At 40.5% G+C, this 13,346-nt stretch overlaps 2 protein-coding genes across 2 annotated transcripts; both read left to right on the top strand.

Moving 5' to 3' along the window:
• The first annotated feature begins 9,049 nt into the window (after positions 1-9,049).
• Positions 9,050-9,601, top strand: LOC139189465 (leucine aminopeptidase 1-like). The gene has a single exon (XM_070808421.1). It carries the CDS (start codon positions 9,050-9,052, stop codon positions 9,599-9,601), a length of 552 nt encoding a protein of 183 aa, XP_070664522.1.
• Positions 9,135-10,562, top strand: LOC103439241 (leucine aminopeptidase 2, chloroplastic-like). The gene has a single exon (XM_070808614.1). It carries the CDS (start codon positions 9,698-9,700, stop codon positions 10,223-10,225), a length of 528 nt encoding a protein of 175 aa, XP_070664715.1. The 5' UTR covers positions 9,135-9,697; the 3' UTR covers positions 10,226-10,562.
• The last annotated feature ends 2,784 nt before the right edge of the window (positions 10,563-13,346 follow it).

A 13,346-nucleotide genomic window follows, 5' to 3' on the forward strand; every position in this document is an offset into this window, starting at 1 on the left:
TGTTGGCTAACAAATTAAGGATAGGGATAACAAACGTTCTTAAAGCAATAGCAAGAAAAGTAATGAAATGGAAACTTAGAATTCACTTAGATTGCAGTAATCAACTTTTAAACACGAAGGGAAGATTCAAGCAATATTTAGGGCCGAATTCAATGTTTTGGACCCTTTCTTCAACAAGCAACACTTTAAAACTCTTTTTCACATATTTTTCAACTCCTTTTCTTTTCACAGCTCTTCTTCTTTTCATTCTATTTTTCACGAATCTTTCTTTTCTACTCGTGCCTTATGAATGATTTTGGCATACACACACACACAAGAATCACTTCCCCCACACTTGTTTTCTGCCATACATTAATCAAAAGGAATTCAATTTGACTCATACTTCACTATGCTTCAAGAACAAGGGTATGGATGGTCCTAAACTAGGATAGGTAAGGATAATGTGGTTTAACAAAGAATGTAGGCTATCAAGGCTCAATGGGGTTAACTTAAACATATAACGATATGGGATACATGGCAGTTTGGCTTTGGTGGTGGTAACTACACAACTTCATCTTGAATATGTGTTATGCAAATCAATAGCATGCTTTGAATGAAATAGGCATGAGTTCTAGCATTTGGAACTAAATGATGAAACGCCTTCTAAGTAATAACCAAGCAAAGAATAATGAGATCATGCAACGACTTTAGAAAACAATAATGCATAGATTTTAACTCTCCAAATAAACATTTAGGCTCAAGTCTCACAAGGTTGTAGCGTTAGTACCATACTTGACCAATCTTGAAACTACTGAGCACTGGTTAACGTTATACCGTCAAGGATCCAGAAGAGTTTCCCTCCAACCAAGAGGCCAATCACAGCGCGACACGTGTCGACATCAGAAGCCAATCATAGTGCGACACGTGTCAACATCAGAAGTCAATCACAACACGACACGTGTCAATGTCAGAATGAAACTAGAAACTCTCTTCTATAAATAGAGATAATTTTCTCACAATATTTCTGAATGTCATTTGTCCTAAATCATTCACTTGTACTCACTAAAGGAGAGCTTGAACCTATGTACTTGTGTAAGCCCTTCACAATTAATGAGAACTCTTATACTCCGTGGACGTAGCCAATCTGGGTGAACCACGTACATCTTGTGTTTGCTTCCCTATCTCTATCCATTTACATACTTATCCATACTAGTGACCAGAGCAATCTAGCGAAGGTCACAAACTTAACACTTTCTGTTGTATCAAAGTCCTCACTGATTTTGTGCATCAACAAAATTCATTCTTGATAGTTGGTGTTCTGTTCACCTATATCCTTTTCACTTCATTGTGAAGGATCTTTATTCAGAGATGATGTTTTTTTAAAGGTCTAGTGAGGAATGAATTTTATCCTTTTCATGTCTTTCCTTCTCTTGTTAGCAATCATCTATTTGTTGCAGCTACTAAAGACTCCCAAGAAGTTTGGCATTAACGGTTAGGCCATCCTTCATTCAAAATACAAAATCAAGTTTCTCAGTCTTGTACTTCAGTTGCTTCAAGTGCAAATAAGTGTTTCTGTTCAAATTGTGCTTTGGGAAAATGTTCTAAGCTTTCCTTTGTATTCTCTTCTAGCACCACATGTGAACCACTAGAACTGTAACATATTGATGTTTGAAGGCCAACATCAGTTTCTTCCAATGTTCTAAAAATAAGCGTTACATGATGGTCATTCGTCGAGATTAAGCTCAAATCGAGAGGCAAATCGGTCGCCTAAGGGTGCTAGGCAGAGATTGAGCGCTTAGGTGGATGTTGGAGACTTAGGCAGTCTAGAAATGTTTGAGAAAGAAAAAACGCAAAAGCTTTTATTTTCAATCTGCAACTCCATGAGGAATGCAGTTTTTTAAGGAAGAAGACAACTCTATACCCAATCCCACATGATAACGCCTCTTATTTTGTCTTTTTTTTTTCCTGTAATTGTTGCCCAATAAAGATGTGCCACCTAGCAACCTAATTTTAAAGGTCTAACAATATGGTCGTGACACAAATATAAATAAATAAATATGATTTCTGAAAACTAAAGCCCAACCTCCTTTATTTTTATGTGTAGGCCCACCAATTGTTTATAAGATACGGGTTTAAAAAAATCTTACAACACCAACATTTAGAGCCCTAAAATTTATACATATATCTATATCTATAATTATATAATTAAAAAATGTTTTTTTTTAGTTTTTTAAGTGTGCATAAGCACTTACACACACACACACACACAATATTAAATTTATTTAAATTTGCCTATTAAATTTATTTAAATTTGCCTAGTATGCCTAGGCACCTAGCCTACCACTCGACTAGCGCCTAATGTCTTTTAGAACCTTAGTTTCTCAAGCGAGTGATTACAAGTATTACATCATCTTGTTGATGATTATACTAAGTACACTTGGTTCATTCCTCTTAAATGTAAGTTTGAGGTGTTTCCAACCTTTGTACACTTTAAAAATCTTGTTGCAAACATACTAAGTAATAAAATTGTGGCTATTAGATCTGATTGTAGTGGAGAATTCTCAAGTTTTGCTTTTTCCCACTATCTTAAAGTTCATGGTATTCAACACCGGTTAAGTTACCCACACACACCAGAGCAAAATGAGTGTTGTGACTGCAAGCATAGGCATTTGGTGAAAACTGCAAGAACCTTTCTTGCTGCTTCCAGAGTTCCTCATATATATTGGGTTGAGGCTTTCTCCACAACCAATTATCTCTAAAAAAAAGGCTTCCAAGAATCTCGAAATGTTCACCTTTGGAATCTTTGTACAGAAAACCTCCAGATTACACAACCCTCAAAGTATTTGGTTGTAGTTCTTTCCCATAGCTCAGACCCTACACTACTTCTAAGCCAAAGAGCAAATCCTGTGATTTCTTGGGATATAGTTTGTACCACAAGAGAGTGTATATCATACATGTTCTTTTTGTTGAAATTACTTCATTTTTCATCATATTGCATCTAATTCCACCAAGTCATCATCTTAGATTACACCTACTTATCTTATACCCTCTACATTGACCTTTTTTCAGGTTATTCCTTCATCATCATTCATCTTACCATCATCACTAAATCCACCATCATTACCAAGCTCACCATCAACTTCACCACCAACAACTTCACCATCACCTCTCAATCTATCTCCTCATTACTCGCATCAAATCTAACCTTCAACTAATATTCATCTCATGACAACCAAATCCAAGTCTAGCATTTTCAAGCCAAAAAACTATACAACAAGTAAGCATCTCTTACCATCATTAATCTCCCGATTACCTACCATCTACATACCTTTAAGCCTGAAAACACTCTCATTGTAGACAAGCAATGCAAGAAGAGTTCAATGCCCTTCTCAACACATGTACTTGGTCTTTAGTGCCCTTTACACCATTGTAGAACCATGTAGGCTACAAATGGGTCTTTAGAATCAAAAGAAAGCCTAATAGTACTATTGATTGATATAAAGCTAAACCATGTGCTAAGGGTTTTCACCAACATGAGGTTTGGACTACACAGACATTTAGTCATGTAGCAAAACTAGTTACCATCAGAATTCTACTTACTATGGCTGCTCAATTTGATTGGTTCCTTAACCAATTAGATGTCATTGGTGCATTCTTGCATGGCACATTTTTTGAAAGTCTTTTCATGGAGCAATCACCAGGTTTTGAGGACATGACTAAGCTAAGTCATGTTTGCAGATTACAAAAATCTCTGTACGGTTTGAAACAAGCTCCAAGAGCTTGGTATGCAAAGTTACATGGTGTTATTACTTTTCTTGGTTTCACTGGTTCACAAAATGATCATTCCTTATTCACCAAAAAGGATCATTTGGTATTTGTTCTTGTCTATGTAGATGACATTCTGGTTAATGGACCCTCTTCTCAAGCTTGCAAAATTATTATATCACAGCTCGGTGCTAGGTTTCCAATTAAGGATGTAGGACCAGTTCACTATTTTTTTTATCTTGAAGTTAAGAGATCTTATTCTGGAAGTTTTATCTTTCAAACAAAATACATTCTTAATCTTTTTGAGAAAGCCAGTATGGATGGTGCAAAACCATGTTCTACTCCACTGAGTACTTCTAAGTTGGAACATTCCTATCTTTTATTGGAAAATCCCATTGAATATAGATCACTTAGTAAGGCTCTACAATATCTTACATGGACAAGGCTTGATTTATCATTTGTTGTCAATCTTGTTTGTCAGTTTATGCATAGTCCTAGACAATCTCACCTTCAAATAGTTAAGAGAATTCTTAGACATCCCAAATGATCTTTGGTTTTCTAAAAGTTCAAAGCCACTCAATCTTAATGCCTTCTCATATTACATGGACAAGGCTTGATTTATCATTTGCTGTCAATCTTGTTTGTCAGTTTATACATAATCCTATACAATCTCACATTCAAGCAGTTAAGAGAATTCTTAGATATCCCAAAGGATCTTTGTATATTGATCTTTGGTTTTCTAAAAGTTCAAAGCCACTCAATCTTAATGCCTTCTCAAATGCAGATTGGGCAGGATGTCCAATTAACAGAAAGTCTACCAGTGATTTATGTATTTTTCTGGGGCACTCTATTATCAGTTAGAGTGTCAAGAAGCAACCTATAGTGGCTCGATTATCCATTGAAGTTGAATACATATCACTTGCAACCATTGTTGCAAAAATTACTTGGATCTGCAAGTTTCTGATTGATATTGGTTTATCTCTTCCTTGTATTCCCAAGTTTTGGTATGAAAATATCTTAGCTATATCTTTAGCTAAGAATCCCATCTTTCATGCTAGAACCAAACATGTGGAAATTGACTACCACTATATTAGGGAAAATGTTTTATCATATGATATTTCTATGCATTTCATGTGTTCTCAAAATCAAATTCTAAATACTTGCACGAAATCCTTGCCCAAGCCAATATTTCTTCTTCTTAGATACAAACTTTCACTTAGAGTCCCTCAGTTTAGTTTGAGGGAGGATATTGAGAATCATTCTGTTGTAAAGGATAACACATAGTTTGTTATTTGTTGTGATATTTTCCTATATTTTGTTTTGGTAGTTTAAGTTTGTTAGATTGAGTGAGTCACACATGGTGTTGATAAGTCTTTGTATATATACCTTTGCAATCTTATCATTGAAGTTAATGAAGAATATTTCCTATTAGAAGGAATTTTCTTTAAATTAGTTTTCTTTGAAATTGTAGACATCGAAATTTCGGTAAATAAATGTTGACCGATAAATCAAAGTTTCAACGCTCATGTATTACATAAATTTTACACCTAGCGTGTGTCTAAACAAAAAATCGAAATAAGTTGGAAAAGTCATCAAACAGGACACGTGTCAACACCTGGCATAAATGACTTATTTCATCTGGAATATTATATTCAAAATTAGGCCTTGGAAATTTCTATAAATAGAAGGCTAATTCATTCATTTAAGGGGGAACCAAAATCATTAGGCAAAATTCTGAAATTCTGAAGCTCTGAAATTCCGAAGCTCTCAAGCATCCAGGTTCCCGAAGAATCAAGAAAGCGTTCTTCGTTCTTCGTTCATCGTGCTTCCAAGATCAAGCCTCGACAGCCCTTGGATCAACAATCATCCACCTTCAAGATCAAGCCCCGACGGCCCTTGAAGAAAGCGTTATTCGTTCTTCGCTCATCGTTCTTCCAAGATCAAGCCCCGACGGCCCTTGGATCAACAATCATCCACCTTCAAGATCAAGCCCCGACGGCCCTTGAAGAAAGCGTTCTTCGTTCTTCGTTTATCGTTCTTCCAAGATCAAGCCCCGACGGCCCTTGGATCAACAATCATCCACCTTCAAAATCAAGCCCCGACGGCCCTTGAAGAAAGCGTTCTTCGTTCTTCGTTCATCGTTCTTCCAAGATCAAGCCCCGACGGCCCTTGGATCAACAACGTCGACAAATCCACACATCCAACCGTTCTTCAAGATCAAGCCCAAAAGCCCTTGAAGATCCGTTCATCACCCTTATTCAAGATCAGGCCTTAACGACCCTTGAAGAAACACTCATCCTCAAGATTAAGCCCCAACGGCTCCTTGAAGATCCGCTCAAATCCACCTTCAAAGATCAAGCCCACGACCCCCTTGAAGAAACTTCCAACAGTTCATCCAAGATCAAGCCTCGACGGCCCTTGGATTAACGAAACATCCGCAAATCAACACCTTACGGAGATCGAATCAGAGGATCAAAATAGAGAGAGATTGTAACCCCAAAATCATCAAATACAAATATTTGTTTGTGCACATCGTTCTTGTCTCTTTCGTTTCGGGAATTTTTTGTGTTCACAAATTGGCACGCCCAGTGGGACAATCTCTACCTCTCATCTCTTTCTCCATTTAAGAAATTCGAGCACACTTCCAAAATTAATGGCATCAAGGAAGGCTCAAACTGTTCCCGCAACTGGCGCAAAGAACAAGAGCGTCCTCGTCGCAAGTGGTGTCACTTTAGGCATCACGACTCGAAGCAAGGCAAGAGCTACTTCTGCCGCCTCTTTCACCTCTGCATCAACTCTGCCAAAGGAACAAGACCACCCAAGGCACGAGCCTTTGATCACCTTAGCCTCACCAAGGGCATCAAGGGGCAAAAGTCCAAGGAAATACTCTGAATCCATGCTCTCCGATGCCGATTCGAGCGGCAGTTCAGCCATGCAAGTTATGACCATTAGAGCAACTTTAATCGATGAGCAACTGGCTCAAATGAATGAAGCAATCGCAAGGCTAACCCGAACTGTGGAAGAAAAAGACTTACAAATTGCAGCACTAGTCAACCGACTGGAGCCACAAGACGGCGAGAAACCCAACCCAGAAGATGAGCCTACAGTGGAGAGAATCGATGTGAAGCTGGAGCCAGACCAAGCAGCAGCACTCATGGGATCTCTTTCTATCCAGCTGCTACAAGAGATGATCACCAACACCATCAAGGCACAGTACGAAGGGAGCTTAAATACCTCCGGGTTGTACTCAAAGCCTTATTCAAAGAAGATTGATGCCCTAAAGATGCCAAGGGGATATCAACCACCAAAGTTCATGCAGTTTGATGGAAAAGGAAACCCAAAGCAGCACGTTGCACATTTCGTCGAAACTTGTAACAACGCGGGGACGGAAGGAGACTACCTCGCCAAGCAGTTTGTGCGCTCGCTAAAAGGAAACGCCTTTGAGTGGTACACGGACCTAGAGCCTGAGTCCATCAACAGCTGGGAGCAATTGGAGCAGGAATTCCTCAACCGCTTCTACAGCACCCGTCGCACTGTAAGTATGCTAGAGCTAACGAGCACAAAGCAGTGGAAGGACGAGCCAGTCATTGACTACATCAACAGATGGCGCACTCTAAGCCTCGACTGTAAAGACAGGCTCTCGGAAACCTCTTCAATCGAGATGTGCATCCAAGGCATGCAATGGGGTTTGCAATACATCCTTCAAGGCATTAAACCACGGACCTTCGAGGAATTGGCCACCCGCGCCCATGACATGGAGTTAAGCATCACCCATCATGGGAAAAAAGAACCGATCGCCGACTACAAGAACGACAAAGTTTTTGGGCCAAAGTTAGAGAAGATTGCGTGGAAATCCACCAAGGAAGCAATGACGATCAACACAGCTCCCGTCAAAATCCCTACACGAGGCAAGACGATTCAAACAGAAGCTTTTCGTGATCAAGAGATGCGTAGACGCACTTTGAAGGAGTTTGAGGAGAAGACTTATCCATTCCCCGACTCTGATGTGGTTGCCATGCTGGATGACCTGTTGGACAAGAAGGTGATCGGTTTGCCTGAATGCAGACGACCAGAAGAGATGAATCGCACAGACAGTCCAAGGTACTGTAAATTCCACCGCTTCATCAGCCATCCAACAGGAAAATGCTTCGTACTGAAAGATCTCATCATGAAGCTGGCTCAGAAAGGAATCATCGAGCTAGATCTTGACTATGTGGTGAAGTCAAACTATACCACCATCATTTATGGCTCTTTCGACACAAAGTTTTCACCTCAACCGCTGGGGGCATTCTCCAAGACAAGCAAAGTTGAAAGATGGACTCAAGTCACTCCTAAGAAATTGCACAAGAAGCATACGTCTCCTCCACAAGTCTGCCAATCGGAAAGGAGGCAAAGCAGCTATTGTCAACCTTCAAAGCAACGTGAACGTGTTGAAGATGATGAAATTTCGACATATAGATCATCCATCCCCATCACGATGCGTGATTTCTTTCCTGAAGACTTCTTCAATCACTCGGTCAAGATTCCTTGCTATGAAAAATGCAAGGAAAGCCTCTCCAGGATCGTTTAACAAATTCACAATGCTCCTTGTTCGCACGAGCCTAAACTACACGAACCAAAGCTCCTTGTTCGCACGAGCCTAAACTGCACAAACCAAAGCTCATCGCCTGCATGAGCCTAAACGGCATGGCACAACGCTCCTGGTCTGCACGAGCATAAAAGGCAACACCAAAGCTCCTGGTCCGCACGAGCATAAAAGGCGACAACAAATGCTCCTTGTCTTCACGAGTTGAAACTGTAAACGACACCAACACTCCTTGCCTGCATGAGTTAAAACTGCAAACGGCACAAAAAGAAAATACCAAAAAAATGTATGTATTTGAACTACGTTTTGACTTGATTTCTTTCTTTGGAAGGGTACGTAGGCAACTCGAATATTCAAAATTTGAGTTCAGTCACACCAAAATAAGGAATAAAGATTTAATTAAAAGTTTTGATGCTATTACAATTTCTTTGTACAAAAAAAAAAGAAAAAAAAAGAAAAAAAAATATACATATGTTTTATGTCTTAAATATATATATATATGTAAATGTGAAGCGGTTGCTATCATTTGCATTGCTGATTGAGCTTCACGTGAAGAAGGCATAGTCTCTGCTACGCTGTCTCTGTGAGGTCCAAAAGAATCAAGTCATGCTTCTGCTCCTTTCTCATCCTCATTTCAAATCTTCTTCAACACCTAACCCGACAGTCAAGCCCGGCACTAAGCCCACTTGAACCACAGTAGCTGAGGCGCTGAAATGGGCCATGAAGTACACGTCGAGTCATCAAGACCTTTCATTCCTATTTTGGACCCCACCTTCGGAGCACAGTACCATTATCATCCCAGCACCAGCAAAAGCTACTCAAGCAAGTGACATTGCTATTGTGCTTGCCTCTTCAGAGGGGCTTTCTGCGAAATCTAATACAGCTTCTGCAATAGCATCTGGAACTGTGTTGGGGATATATGAAGATGGCAGGTACAAATCAGAGTCAAAGAAATCAGCTTTGAAATCTGTGGACATTCTTGGTCTTGGAACTGGAGCTGAAGTAGAGAAGAAGCTCAAGTATACTGAAGATGTTACTTCTGGAATAATTTTTGGGAAAGAGCTAGTAAATTCACCTGCCAATGCTCTTACACCAGGGAAACTAGCTGAAGAGGCCTCAAAGATTACCTCCACATACAGTGATGTTCTATCTGCAAACATATTAAATGAAGAGCAATGCAAAGAATTGAAAATGGGTTCTTATTTGGCTGTTGCCGCAGCCTCAACAAATCCCCCGCATTTTATTCACTTGATTTACAAACCCCCTGGCTGACCTGCTAAGGTCAAATTAGGGTTGGTTGGTAAAGGTCTTACCTTTGACAGCGGTGGCTACAACATCAAGACAGGGCCTAGCTGTTCAATTGAACAAATGAAATTTGATATGGGAGGTTCAGCAGCCGTATTAGGTGCAGCAAAAGCCATTGCTCAAATCAAACCAGTTGGTGTAGAGGTTCATTTCATTGTTGCAGCTTGCGAGAATATGATAAGTGGAACAGGTATGAGGCCTGGAGACATTGTGACAGCATCAAATGGAAAGACAATTGAGGTCAATAACACTGATGCTGAAGGTAGACTTACTCTGGCTGACGCATTGGTATATGCTTGTAACCAAGGTGTTGATAAGATTGTTGACCTAGCAACATTCACCGGTGCTTGCATAGTTGCTCTTGGACCCTCAATAGCAAGTGTCTTCACACCAAGTGATGACTTGGCGAATGAGGTGTTTACAGTTTCAGAAATCAGTGGGGAGAAATTTTGGAGGTTGCCAATGGAGGAGAGTTATTGGGAATCAATGAAATCTGGAATAGCCGATATGCTCAACACCGGTGCTCGTCAAGGTGGTTCAATAACTGCTGCTCTCTTCTTGAAGCAGTTCGTTGATGAAAAAGTTCAGTAGCTGCATATTGACATGGTCGAGCCTGTTTGGAGTGACAAGAAACGCACTGCTACAGGGTTCGGTGTTTCCACTCTGGTGGAGTGGGTTCAGAACAACTCTTCTTAAGTAGCTGAAGCATCCGGCGGGAGAAGCATTACATCAGCATCACCAGCCTGGGTACAAATCCATGTTGATGGGGTTATTTGGCGCCGCGAGTCGGACTTCAGTTGATGAATAAAACGTGCAGGAAAAGAAATGGCAAGGGTTAATGGACCTATGGACATAGTCTTGTTCAAGTTTTTACTGCGAAATCATTCATATCTTTCCTGTAAGGGTCGGTTTAATTTCTCCTTTTGTATGATTTGTCGTACACCACGTCTCCGTCTCGCCATTTATGCGATACGTCAAGACCACCGCGCGCTCATGCGGGCAGCGAGGACGGGATAAATGCAGTCCAGCAAGCATACGGTGCCGGTCAGATCCGGATGTTAGGGGTGTACATGCAGCGATCGTGGATCATTTTGCTAGTAACAGCTTGCGCCATGGTCCCCATCTATGTGTGGCCCCCACCTATTCTCGAGCTAGTTGGAGAGACCACCAAGATTTCTGAGGCCGCCGATAGGTTTGCAGTGTTGATGCTTCCACAGTTACTCGTCTATGCCATCAACTTTCCAATTCAAAAAAAAAAAAATTCTTACAAGCACAGAGGAAAGTTAGTGTGATAGCCTGGATCTCAGGTGCAATACTTGTAGAACATGCATTTCTCAATTGGTTGCTGATGATTAAGCTCGTTGGGGGAGTATAGGGTGTCTTGAGAGATTCCTTCAAGTTCATCATTGCCGTCTCCGCCACAACGGATATGCTTGAAAATTGGGAGGATCGACGAGAGGCTGAGGTCGTCTAAGCTTGTGCGACTCGATTGAGTTGCTGAACACGTGGAAGATCCTCTACTACATCTGCACGTCCGCCCTCTCTGCCCATCTTCCACCGCAGCACCTGGCCTCCCTCGAGCTCGTCACCATGACCACCATGATAGCAAAGAACTTCAACGACCGCCGTCAAACGACTAGCCGGTCGTGAAGCTCGAAGCACCATTTTCTCGACCTCCTTGCTCCGCTCCCTGCAAATCCTCTACCCATCACCTAAATTTATACAGAAAAATATATAATAAAAAAAAGGGATGGTGGAGCAAAGTGGTGCTGCCACCACGTGAAAAAAGAAAAGAAAGAAAAAAAAAGGTGCATCAGGCACCATGTGCAAAGAAAAAAAAATAATAATAAAAATATAATATAATAATATATATATATATATATATATATATATGAAGGGATGGTGCATCTCGCACCATGTGCCAGCAAAAGGAAAAAAATTGAGTGATAGTGGTAGTGCCAGTCAAAAGAAAAGAAAATATATATATATATATATATATAAAATAAATAAAAAAGAGGAGAATGATGGTGTCGGCATGGGCATCATGAAAATATATATATATATATATATATATATATATATATATATATATATATATATATATATATAATGGATTGTGGGTCTTCACCATTCAAAAAATAATAATAATAAATAAATAAATAATATAAAAAAAAATCTTTATGCTTTTCGCACTAAATATATATATATACACACACACACAAAGAATGAAATAAGGCTCATTTATTGATTTCTTTGAAAATTTACAGAAATGTACATTTTACACCAGTCAAAAAAAAAAAAGAACAAACAGGAGGGAGCCTTCACGAAGGTTGCTCGTGTGAAGCCTCATCACTCGGCGGAACCACAGAAGGATGAGGTATCAGAGGTTGATCATTCAGAGCTTCACTACGCGGTACAGCCCCAGAAGACGAAGGCAAATATTGTTGGAACAAACCCACAAACCTCCAATGATCAAGTAAAATCTGACCATCAGATTCCTGCATCTGGTCAATTTTCCTCTTCATGTTTGTGGCATAGTTGTGTGCGAGCTTGTGCAACTGTTTATTCTTATGCTTGAGCCCTCTAATCTCCTGTTTGAGACTCATCACTTCAGCCGCCAACGATTCAACTTGACGGGTTCGAGCAAATAGGCGTTGGGCCATGTTGGACACAGAACTCGCACACTGCATACTAAGAGCCAAAGACTCTTTAACAGCCAACTCATCAGACCGCCTGGAAAGTAGTCTGTTATCTTTGGAAGTGACAAGGTTCCGGGCCACCAACAGTAAGATGACCAGTAGGGGATATGAAGGATGGGCGCCATATGTTATCTGGAGAAGACGGGACTACCTCTTCACTAAGGTTCAAATCAAAACGACGGTCGGAGGGTTCAGACATTTTCAAAGGTGTTGAAGAAAGAAGAGGTCGGACAAATCAAGATCTTAGAAATGCAAGAAGGGAGTTTCTACAAGCGAAAATTCAAGTGTGCTTTGAAACGAACTGCGTGCCTCTATAAAAAATCAGCACTCGATGGGATTTCAGAGATCGAAGAGGTGAGCTCAAAGTTCAAAAATGCCGATTCAAAAATCGAAGAGGCAAGCTCAGAAATCAGATAAGCATCTTGCTTTTCCAGATGCGTTAGCACCCGTCACACGCAAATATCGAAGAGGCGCCAGTCTTTTTTCAGCCTCGTCAACACCTGTCACATGCACACTCAGCTTGGCAGAAATTACGGACAATTTGCCGAAGATTTCTGATAAAGAAGAAAGCACGTGAAGCCATACCGATCAATCACGCATTGGTTACCGACACGAGTGAAAGAATAATACCTCTACAAGTATTAAAAGACTTCCTATAACTGTCCACCTTCACCTTCCATAGCAAGGCAGATATACAAAACCTTTCTTCATCTCCGAGAACCTTTCTTCATCTCCGAGAATGCCTTCCCAACGAAGCCTCTCGAGTCACTCAATGTTTCTTATTCCTTGGGGTACCTCTGCAAACAAATGACACCAAAGCAAAAGTATCTCATATCACCAGGGAAGAAAGCAAGAGTATCTCATATCATGCGTTCTCCCTGTCCTTTCCTTTATCCTTGTTCTTACCTACAAAGACAAGGATAAAGAAACCAATATGCCGGAACCTCCACTCAAACTCGGGTAAGGAACCGACTGCTTGGAACCCTTCCCTGATTGCCTACCTAGCACTGCTC

The sequence above is a fragment of the Malus domestica genome, chromosome 11 (assembly GCF_042453785.1).
Source record: "Malus domestica chromosome 11, GDT2T_hap1".
Lineage (NCBI taxonomy): Eukaryota > Viridiplantae > Streptophyta > Magnoliopsida > Rosales > Rosaceae > Malus > Malus domestica.